We start from the raw sequence: 12,407 nt of genomic DNA, 5'->3' as shown, positions 1-12,407 counted from the left end.
ATGGGTCAATGGCAATATTTAAAGAGATAATAAAAAAGAACTTTCCAAAACTGATGAAAGACAAACCATAGGTTTAAGAGTGTCATTAAAACCAAGAAAACTGAATAAAAAATAAATCCACACCTAAATATATATGAAACTAACATACTTAAGAAAAGAAATGAGTTTATAAGCACCTTCAGAAAAACAGAATGATTACTATCAAATAAACTAAGATCAGATTCACATCAGAAGACAACAATGAGAAAAACAGAATGATTACTATCAAATAAACTAAGATCAGATTCACATTAGAAGACAACAATCAGGCCAGATGTGGTGGCTCACGCCTGTAATCTCAGTATTTTGGAAGGCAAAGGTGGGAGGATCACTTGAGCCTAGGAGTTCAAGACCTGTCTGAGCAACATAGTGAGACCCCATTCTCTACAAAAAATAAAAAAAATTTAAAAAGCTGGGCATGGTGGTGAGTGCCTGTAGGCTGAGGCAGGAGGATCACTTGAACCAAGGAGGTCAAGGATGCAGTGAGTCTTGATCATGACAGGGTGAGACCCTGCCACCGAAACAAAAACAAAAACAAAACAAAAAAAAGGAATACAACAATGATATTATACCATACTCTGAATATGAGAAAAGAGACCTGTCAATATAGAATGTTATAACCATGAAACACATCTTTCAAGATTTAGAGCTAAATAATATGATTTTCAGATTAAAAACTGAGTGTTCCAACAGAAAACTCTCATAAAAGAAAACTTTAAAGAATATCCTTTTGGCAGAAAGTGATCCCAGAGAGAAAATCAGAAATGGAAGAAGGAATGAAAAGCAAAACAGAAATATCTTAGGTAATTCTAAACAAACATTGACAGCATAATTAATATAACTACATTATATTAATAATAATGTTTTGAGGAGTTTTAAAAAGATAGAAATTTAAAAGCATGTAAGTTCAGAGAAGTTATTAAGAACAAAGTACTGTAAAATCTTTGTTTAGCAGGAAGACAGATACTAAGTCTGGACTCCAACAAGTATTCCTGCTAAAATTCCAGTAACCACTAAAACAAAAGAGTGCATAATTTCCAAGACAAAAGAGAAGGAAAAATGAAACAAATATCCAACAAAAACGAGAAAGAAAAGAAATGCTGAAGAGTGTGAAAAATAAAAAGCAGAGAATAAGGAAAAGTAAGTTCAAACATATATTTGTAAATTGATTATATGCTTTACTTAAAAGACTCCAGAAAAAATAACACAGCTATACTAGTTTAAATGAGATAACAAAAGATATTAAAAACATGAAATGAATGAAAAAAGACAACTAGAAAAATACTGGGAAAAAAAAAAGCTGCTAACTACATTAATGGCAAACTACATGGACTTCAAGGCAAAAGAAAGATAGAGGTCAGTACCTAACAATACAAAGTTGAATTCACGGCCGGGCGCAGTGGCTCACGCCTGTAATCCCAGCACTTTGGGAGGCCGAGGTGGGTGGATCATGAGGTCAGGAGATCGAGATCGTCCTGGCTAACACAGTGAAACCCCGTCTCTACTAAAAATACAAAAAATCAGCCAGGTGTAGTGTCGGGCGCCTGTAATCCCAGCTACTCGGGAGGCTGAGGCAGGAAAATGGCGTGAACCCAGGAGGTGGAGCCTGCAGTGAGCCGAGATCGTGCCACTGCACTCCAGCCTGGGCGACTAAGCGAGAAGATAAACAATTTTAATCTTAGATGCAACTAATAATGTCCTAGAAATACATAAGGCGAAAATTGACAGGACAAGGAAAATTCACAAATCTGCATACAGGAATAGTGTAATACACCTTTGTCAGTAATTAAGGTATCAATCTGACAACAGAAATCAGCAAAAATATAGAAGATTTGACAATATAACTAATAAACTTGCACTAATGCACAAATACAGAACACTGCAGGTATCTACAAAAGAAAACTTATTCTTTTAGCCAAAGAACAATTACAAAAGTTCACTACAAAAAGAAAGACATTTCAAAGGATGAGTAAAATAAAACCAGTATCTCTATATATTTAACTGCACTACAAGCAAAGTAGAAACCAATACTAAAAAATAAGAAAATCACTACATTAGAATTAGAAACAACTTCTAATTATGAACTCATAAAGAAAATATTCAGAACTGAAAAACAGTAAATACTATATACTAAAATTTGAGAGATGGAGCTAAAGTAGTAAGTGGGACATTTTTAACGTTAACTGTTCATATTAGGGTAAACAAGACTAAAAATTAGTGCAATAAATATCCATTTCAAAAAATGAGAATCAGTAAAGAATAGAAATTAATGAAATAGAAAACCATGATATATGACAAATGCAAAAGTTAGTTCATTGAAAAAAACTACTAAAATTGACAAGTCAATTTTTAGAAGACATACTGTTTTATATAAAATAACACTATATAGTAAACCCATATAAGAGGATGTTATTCATGTCAATAAAATTTAAAACTAAGAAAAATGGGAAAATCCTTTACGAAGTATAAATAACCACAGTAATCCAAGAATAAACAGAAAAATCTAAGCAACCGATTACTATAAATAAATGAAATAAGTAGTTAGAAAAAAATTAAATCAGTATAGTTAGAAAAAAAAAAGCCAGATGATTTTTTTTCCAAGACACCCTATAATACACATCAGATTATTTTTAACAGTAAGCTTAACCAAACATTCAAACTACAAATATCTTTCACAAAATACCGATGTAAAAATTCTAAATAAAATACTAGAAAACCAATCTAGCAACGCATCAAAAAAACTATGACCAAACTGGGTTATTCTAAGAATGCAAAATTGAGCAAACATCAGGGAATTAATTAATTCTTCAACTTAAATGATATGACCAACTCAATAAATGCTGATAATAAACTCTTTGTTCTCAATTTACTTGACCTATCAGCAGTATCAGACACAGGTGATAGACAACTGACTCCTCTTGAAGTTGTTCCAAGTGCTGGTTTCCAAGTACTGTATTCTTCTGACTCACTAGCCAACTCTCAGTTTCCCTTCCTAGTTTTCCCTATGTTCAATCTCTAAACGGTGCACTGTAGCAGATACGTTCTTAGAACTCTTCTTTCCTTTATCTATCCCTGCTTCATTGGTGATTTAATCCATCATAATACTAATGATTTTCCAAATGTGTTTTATCTTCAGCCCAGACTTCTCCAGGAATGACAGGTTTATATATCTAACTGCCCACTAAAAACATTTCTACCTGAATCTCAGACCTTTTTGTGTGTGTGTGCAGATGGAGTCTTGCTATGTCGCCCAGGTTGGTCGAATTCCTGAGTTCAAGCAATCCTCCCGCCTCTGCCTCCCTAAGTGCTGGGATTACAGGTATGAGCCACCGTGCCCAGCTCTGCCTATCTACTAGGCATCTCAAACTTTACCATGTTTGATTCTGAAAAGTTCCTTTTTTAAAAAAACATTTTAACATCTCGGAAACTGGGATGCACATTTCAAACTATCTGTGCTAGTTTAATTGGAAGCTACAAGTGGTGGCATCTTAGTTCAATGATGTATGATCTACTCCCAAAACCTTCCGCAGTAGGTCTGTCTACCTCAGTTAATGGAAACTCTACCCTTAATCATGCCAGACATCTTGGAGTCCTCCCTGATATCTTGCTCCTTCTCCCATACTCTGTATATAATTCATAAGCAAATCATAAGCTACTATCATCTCTCATAGGGTTGTTCTATTAGTCACTTAACTGATACTCTTGCTTTTGCCTTTGCTCTCTTAAAGTTTACTTTCCACACAGCAACCCAATCTGGTTAAACTTTTTAAGTTACATCACATCATTCCTCTGCTAAAAACCAGGCAGCTTCACAGCTTATACAAAATAAATGCCAAGTCCTTACAATGAATACAGGCTTGACTTCCTGATATTTTCACAGCTTATCTTTTACTATTCTCCTCACTCAATGTGATCCAGTCACTGTGGGTACCACCTTAGAGCCTTAGCATTCGCAAATCTCTATACCTGAAATATTATTTCCCCAATTATCTCCATGCTCATTACCTTCCCTCCTTCAGGTCTTTGCTTAAATCCTATCTTCTCAGTGAGATCTTTCCTGATCAGGCTATTTAAAACTGTAGAACTCCACTCTGTCACTCCTATCCTCCTTTTCTGCTTTATTTTTCTATGTAGCACTTATCACCACCTAACATAATATATATTTTACTTATCTAACTGTCCCTCCTTATGCCCCTAACTATAAATTCCATGAGGGAAGAGTATCCCCAATATGTAGGTACTCAATTAATATTTGGAAAATGACTATATACATACATGCCAGAGATTATTCTACCCACCATTCTACTCAAGGAATACATGGCCAGTTAGTACACTTGTTTAATGGCAATAATTTCAACAACTAATGATGAGCTGTTTTACATTTGGTACTCTCAAGGCCATGTGAATCTTCGTGGAAAATGTGCTTGACGTTTATATACTTAAATTTTATTTACGTGTAGGGTGTTAGGTAAAGCTCTAAATTTATCTTTAAAAAATTAACTTTTTTAAAGTTATATAAGATAATAAGATAATTATCACAGCTCAATTTGAATAATTTACACTATGATACTGTGATATACAGGTTGAGTATCCCTAGTCCAAAAATCTGAAATGCTCCAAAATCCAAAACTTCTTGTGTGCCAACATGACATTCAACGGTAATTGTCATTGGGGTGTTTCATATTTCAGATTTTCAGATTGGGGATGTTGAACCGATAAGTATAATGCAAATATTCTAAACTCAAAACAAATCCAAAATCCAAAACACTTCTGGTCCCAAGCATTGCAGATAAGGGATACTCAACCTGTATTAAGAAATATGTAGGCTGGATATGGTGGCTCACGCCTGTAATCCCAGCACTGTGGGAGGCCAAGGCGGGCGGATCACTTGAGGTCAGGAGTTCAAGACCAGCCTGGCCAACATGGCGAAACCCCGTCTCTACTAAAAGTACAAAAATTAGCCAGGTGTGGTGGTGGGTGCTTGTAATCCCAGCTACTTGGAAGGCTGAGGTGGAAGAATCACTTGAGCTCGGGAGACAGAGGTTGCAGTGAGCCGAGATGGCGCCACTGCATTCCAGCTTGGGCGACAGTGACGCTCCATCTCAAAAAAAAAAAAAAAAATTTATTTAGTCTCTGTCCTCAATTCCTGACACAGAACTCCTAATCCCTTGGAATTTCCTAGGTGACAATTGTGTCTTTTTCTAATGAGGCAACTCTTGGTGGGCTCCTGGATGTGGGCTGGTCACCAGAAAGATAAAGCCATGAACAGAAACTTAGAACCTTCAGCCCCACCAACCTATCCCCCATCCTCTGGGAAGGGAAGCAGGGCTAGAGATTGAGTTTCTTATACCCATGTGATGAAGGCTCCATAAAATTCCCTGAACCATGGGTTTCAGAGAGCTCCCAGATAGAGGAACACATCCATATGCTGGGAAAGTGGGGAAAGAAGCTCCTGCACTCCAGACCCTTCCAGACCTCGCCCTGTATTTTGCTAATCATCTGCACCTTCTGTAGTATCCTTTATAATACATGGGTAAACCTAAGTGTTTCCCACCCTAGCAAATAACTGAACCAAGAAAGGGGTCTTGAGAACCTCAATTTACAGCTGGTTGGTCAGAAGTACAGGGCACAACCTAAGACTTACAAATGGCATATAAAGTGGAGGGCAGTCCTGTGTGACTGAGCCCCTAAACTATGGGTCCTGCACTAATTTTTGGTTAGTGTCAGAATTGAACTGAATTGCAGGGTGTGGGGAAAAAACCCCACACATCTGGTGTAGAAGTGTTCTGTGCTGTGTTGAGTTTGAGAATAGCAAAAACAAGTTTGGTTTTTCCTAACTCTTAAAATATCCCACTCTTAATTAAACTGCCACTTTTATAATAAGCTCTCATGTACATTTCGATCTGTTCCTGGTTTCTGCATTCTGCTTCTCTCATCTTCTATACCAGTATCACACTTATTTTTAAATCAACAACTTTACAGTATACTTCAACATGTGGTAGACAAAAATCTTATTTACAACTTTGCTTTTTCAAAATCTCCTTGGGTTTTCTGGCACATTTATTCTTCAAGATGAAGTTTAGAATCAACTTGTAAACTTACCTGTTGGGACTCTCATTGTAATTGTATCAAATGTATGTATTAATTTACAAAGGATTGACTTTTTTTGTTTTTGTTTTTTTTGCAGACAGAGTCTCACTCTGTCACCCAGGCTGGAGTGCGGTGGCACAATCATGGCTCACTACATCCTCTACCTCCCCAGGCTCAGGTGATCCTCTCACCTCAGTTTCCTGAGTAGCTAGGACTACAGGTGCGCAGCCAGGCCTGGCTAATTTTTGTATTTTTTGTAGAGATGGGGTTTTGCCATGTTGCTTAGGCTGGTCTCCAACTGCTGGACTCAAGCAATCACTTGCCTTGGCCTCCCATAGTGCTGGGATCACATGCATGAGCCACTGCACCTGGTCTGACATGTTAATAATGACATTAACTTTATGTTTCTAGGAACATATCACGTGTCTCCATTTCTTCAGGTCTTGATTTTATATTCTTCAATAAAATTCTATCATATTTTAATAAGTTGGGTATTTCAAAATTTATTTTCTTTTTACTTCCATGTGTATCTTTCTCATCTCTATATAAACAAAAACTTTGAGTAATTTTTTATAAAAGATCGTTTCCTCATCTCATATCAAATAGTAGGGCTATCAGATAATCTTTAAAGGCTTTTCAGCTCAAAAATGCCACAACTTTCCACTCATATTCCAAAAGCAACAGTCTCTAAAAATCACCTAAATAATGTGCATATTTATGTGTAAAGGATTAAAATTATATATACTAAGGATGGTCAACTGGTTTCATCATAAACATCAACTCTAGTCTATCAAAAATAGCTGCCAAGAATGGCCAATTGAGAATATCCAAGCTCAAGGGAAAAGAATACCATGATGAATTATTGGTGTCATAAAGGAGAAAATAAAAAATGGTGACAGAAGTACCAAGTCCTTATCATACATGAGATTCACCAAACTATTAGCAGTAGTTATTTATAGAATTAGGAATGATAGCAAGAAGGCTTTTATTTTCAACATTATACACTTCTACATTGTTTGTGTTTTTTAAAGACAAGCAAGTATTACTTTCAAGATTAGCAAAAAAAAAAAAAACCCAGATACTTTAAATTTGTGAAAAATATTGCAACTTCATCATGACTACTTAATAGTAGTATAGTTCTATTTCATTACCTGCTATAAACTTATCATTTCCTTGATAATTTTTTAAAATAAAATTCTCACAAATTTTTTTTTTTTTTTTTTTTTTTTGGCGGGGGGCGGAGTCTAGCTCTGTCTCCCAGGCTAGAGTGCAGTGGTGCCATCTCGGCTCACTGCAACCTTTGCCTCCCAGGTTCCAGCAATTCTCCTGCCTCAGACTCCCCAGTAGCTGGGATTACAGGCATGTGCCACCATGCCTGGATAATTTTTCTATTTTTAGTAGAGACGGGACTTCCTCATGTTGGCCGGGCTGGTCTCCAACTCCTGATCTCAGGTGATCTGCCCGCCTCGGCCTCCCCAAAGTGCTCGGATTACAGGCATGAGCCACCATGGCTGGCCTTCAATTTAAATTTTTAAAATATATTTTTTAAACCCCTTACTTATCTGGATTAAGTATTCTTTAAATATTATTTCCAATATTTATGCCATAATACTATTATTAATACTCTTCTAATCATCAGGAAAACATGAATATAAACTAAGAATTTTATAGGAAACAGGAGTTTTAGCACTTTTAACACTTACAATTCAATTTCAACCATGCCTCTAGAACATCCTCTCTTCACAAAAAACCCAACCTAAGACATAAAAAAGAAAAAGTGAGCTGTGTAATGACATTCCCAGGTTAACAATCAGAGATTTAGCAGTCATTATTATTTGTCAAATCAAGATTTTTTTCAGGTACCACTTGCATGTTCGCTCTTGTCACTTTCTAAGGTATCCCTCCCAGATCTGGGTTCTTCCTTGTTCCCTCCCGCAAATAACAACAATAATAATATTAGGTAAAATTTATTGAACTCCTATGCACTCCATAGCCTCTTACCAACCTCGTGACAAAGCCAGTAAGTGCCAGAAAAAGGATCTGAACCCAGGAAATCTGGCTCCAGAGCCTGTGTACTTGTCCACTATATTAAACACCCAGAGAGAAGAGAAAATGCCTGTGGGAAAACAGGTCCTATAGTATAACCACTAAGCACTCAAACCTTCTTATTACCATTGAAGACTTCCTACAGTCGTGCAGGTTAAATATTAACAACCACGCTAATATTACCTATCCTGTTAATGATATAATTGCCACCAAGCATAGTTTTAAAAGGAGCAATATAATTGAAATTTACACGATAAAGCAGACATATCTGTGCTAGTTTCTATATGCTTATGAGTCTAAGCCCGAAAACAAAGTCTGAGCCTAAAAAAATCAGACTGGATCTTAAATCAGGCTATAAGTAAGTGATAAATATTAAAAAATGTAGAAAATATATCTCACAAATAGTAATCTTTTTAATAGTGATAATGACAGTGATAACAGCTAACATTTATCAAGCATTTACTATATACTGTTGCGCTAAGCACTAAACATGTATTTTCTCATTTAATACTCATAAGCAACCTTGAAGTATACATTCATTTTATAGACAATAAAGTTGAGTCCCAGAAAGATGGAAAAAAAAAAAAAAAAAAGCCTTATCTTGTAACCACCAAGTACAGCCTAATGCTTAAAAGTACAGGTTTTAACATCTACTATCTAGGTTAAAATCTCAACGCTACCACATAGAAGTTGTTAGACATTGGACAGTTACTTAACCTCTCTGTTTCCTCACAGGAAAACCAAGGACATCCATGTAGGAATGATATCTGCTCATTAGCTTGCAAGAATTAAAATACTTGGTACCAATGAGGAGGAAAAAAAAAATCAGGAGGCAGTTCTTATTATAAAGTATCCATACAGATGGTATAGAGTATGTTTTTGTTAAATTTTTATATTAGCACTTAAACAAAAATACATTAAATATTCTTGCTGAGAACTTGGGCATCCCATAAATACATCTGTGTACCCAAAGGGCTGCAATCTGTCATCTAGGAAACACTGCACTCCACAGCCTCCCTTAAAAATCCTATCACTCAAGGATGAGAAGAGACATGTTTTCACGACAAAAATCAACATGAGAAAGTTAGTAAAAATTGTTATAGCCAATTCATTCCTACTGTACAGCCCCTGGAGTACAATCCAACAGACGATTACAAAGAGATAGGGATTAAATGATCTGACAATTAAAAAACTATATATCAATACTCATAAATATCTGAGTTGGTCCTTGGATGCTATCTGTTCCAATTCTCTCATCTTTGAAATGAAGAAAAACTGAAGTCCAAATAATTGCTCAAGGTCACAAGGCTAGTTATTAACAGCGAAAAGTATATTCTACCTGATAAATGTCTTCCACATAGCACTAAACATACACACACACATTTTAAATAATTTATAATCTTAAGGGGAATTTGCTTCCATTTTGTAACCATCCATCAAACTTTAATTTTTTTTATTATTTCTATCTTAATAGCATTGTGGTCAGGATATGGTCTACGTGGTGTCCATTTTTTGAAATTTTTTGATACTTGCTTTATGACTCAATATACAATTAACTTTCAGAAATGTTAACTTGTGCTTGAAAAGAATGCATACTTTCCAATTGTTGAGTGCACTTTTTATAATATGTCCATTAGTTCAAGCTTAACTTCATCGTTCAAATCTTTTGTAGTCTAATTTTTTTATCGGACTGATCTACTATTATTGATAGCTATCCCAGTATGATTATGGATATGTTAACTGCTTGTTAGCATTCTGCAGATTTTGCCTATATATTTTGGAGCTAGATTATAATGTGAATTCGAGTTGGGAATTGAATTATCTTCTAGTGAATTAAAACTTTTGTCAGTGTTTAATGACCACTATTATCTCTAAAAATACTTTTTGCTCTAAAGTCTGTTTTTCCTAGTATTAATCCAGCTACATCTACTTTCTTTTGTATAATTGCCTGGCATGTATTTTTTTTCATCCTTTCACTCTCAACTTTTCTGTGGCACTTTTAGATATGCTTATTAAAAACAAAAGAGAACTAAACATTGTTTCATTTCTCCATTCTAACAGACTTTATAATTTAATGAGTTTAGAGTTTAGATCATTTATAATCATTGTGATTATATCTGCACATATTTCTACCACCTTATTTTGTGATTTTTATTTTATTTATTTTTCTTGAGACACAGTCTCACTCTTGCTGCCCAGGCTGGAGTGCAATGGCACGATCTTGGCTCACTATAACCTCCGCCTCCTGGGTTCAAGCAATTCTCCTGCTTCAGCCTCCCGAGTAGCTGGGATTACAGGCACCCACCACCATGCCTGGCTAATTTTTGCAGTTTTAGTAGAGACGAGGTTTCACCATGTTGGCCAAGCTGGTCTGGAACTCCTGACCATGGCCTCCCAAAGTGCTGGGATTACAGGCATGAGCTAACGCACCCAGCCAATATTTTGTCACTTTTAATGATCTCATTTTTTGTATCTGTTTCTTATCTCCTCCTCCTTTCTCAAGACTCCCTCTGGATTGTTCGGGCAGTATTTTTCCGCCCCCTACTCTCATGAATATGGTTAAGTGCCTTAACGCAGGTGTACCATTTTAATCTTTTATACTGTATTTTTACTGAACCTTTTCTATATTTAGAGATGTTTACATAAGTACAATGTAAGCCATTGCATTACAACTGTCCACAGTATTCAGTACAGTAACATGCTCTACAGGAGTGTAGTCTAGGAGCAACAGGCTACACCATATAGCCTAAGTGGATAGTAGGCTATACCATCTAGGTGTAAGTACTCTCTATTATGTTCACACAATGACAAAATTGTCTAATGATGCATTTTCTCAGAATATATCCCCATCATTAAGCAACATATGACTGGATTTTGTTTCTGCCCTTTTTAAGTTTACTTCACTGTTCCACAAGCCAAGTGATGCATTTAAAAAAAAAGACATATTACATTATTTCTAGCATTTTAGGTGTAAAGACTTGGAGAATCCTCTAGTATTATGGTCCAAAATACTTCTAGAAATGAAAATCTCCTTCCAGCTTCTCTACCTGCCAAATTTATTCCTTATATTCATGCACTATTAAGTTTGCTATACCCAAGGAACTGAGGTGTAGAAACTGATGTTACTAAAAGCAATTAATAGGTTTGAATTTTCTTAAAAAGTAATTATATTAACTCACCTTATCCGCTCGTCCCATGAAAGCAGGTTTCCCAGCTAAACCAAGGCAAATGGCACATACAATGCTTGACTTCCCTGTTCCATTGGCTCCAACGATCATATTCAAGTGGGGTCCAGGAGATACTTCACAAATATCATATGTTCTGAATTATAAATAGATGAAATTATTAAGGAGAGATACAAAACCACTTTTCCTTGCTTTACATTATCTATGAGCTTCCTCAAATTCCTTTAAAAACTAGCTAACCTTACAAATTTAATGTTTTTTAATAGGTTTTTAATAAACAACTTTAGAAAGAAAATCTACCAATAGAAGAAATGAAAAGGCAGTAATGCATAACTAAAGAATATAATTTCGTATACTTTTTTCAAAACTGAAGAAAGTGAAGTTTGATACCTTGTTCTTTTTTAATAATTACAAAACACTGGACACTATATCAAAGATACTACACAAAATAACTTTAAAACAAATTTTATAGGAGAGGCCATGGCTTACCTTGAATCTGTCAATTTTACATTCATATTTCTTTTAAATTTTAATGCTTAATGGTTATTCATATTTTAATATTTCAAACAATCTAAGCAGATTTTTAACTACTAAACTGAAGATATATCTCAACCCAAAGGTTTCATTTATTAACTTCTAAAAATTATTTTCCAAGCCAGGCACCACGGTATGTGCCTATAGTCCCAGCTATGAGGGAGGCTGAGGCCAGAGGACCACTTGAGCCTAGGAGGTCAAGGCTAGCCTAGGCATCATAGAGAGACACTGCCCTACAAAACAAAAGTTGAAAGCTGTCTAGCACTCTAATTACAGTTAGCATCTAATCTTTATTAGTTGCTAGGGACAGTTATGACAAAATGTGAAGCGAACTCTGACTCAGACATTCTTTTAACTCGCTTTTGAATACTCTGAATTTGAACCCATAAAAAGTGTCCTTTGTCCACAGCATTTCAGTTAGCTCTCAGGTAGCTGCCAACTAATTCCCCATAAATAAATGCTTAGCCTGCTATTCATCTGCTAAGTATACAAATAACCAAGCACACACATTAA

At 35.6% G+C, this 12,407-nt stretch overlaps 1 protein-coding gene across 7 annotated transcripts in view; it reads right to left on the bottom strand.

Annotated features, from left to right (window-relative positions):
- The window catches only part of SMC5 (structural maintenance of chromosomes 5), a 95,725-nt gene that overhangs the window by 78,788 nt on the left and 4,530 nt on the right, over positions 1–12,407 (bottom strand). For all 7 annotated transcript variants that reach the window (XM_054501702.2, XM_054501704.2, XM_054501703.2 and 4 more), the window contains exons 2-3: positions 11,355–11,496; positions 7,833–7,885 (exon numbers count right to left, since the gene is read on the bottom strand). In XM_054501702.2, coding sequence (XP_054357677.1) covers positions 7,833–7,885; positions 11,355–11,496 — 195 coding nt within the window. The remainder of the gene's footprint in view (positions 1–7,832; positions 7,886–11,354; positions 11,497–12,407) is intronic.

The sequence above is a fragment of the Pongo pygmaeus genome, chromosome 13 (genome assembly GCF_028885625.2).
Source record: "Pongo pygmaeus isolate AG05252 chromosome 13, NHGRI_mPonPyg2-v2.0_pri, whole genome shotgun sequence".
NCBI lineage: Eukaryota > Metazoa > Chordata > Mammalia > Primates > Hominidae > Pongo > Pongo pygmaeus.
The sequence above is the reverse complement of the archived record's forward strand: the minus strand, read 5'-3'. Positions and strand labels throughout refer to the sequence as shown.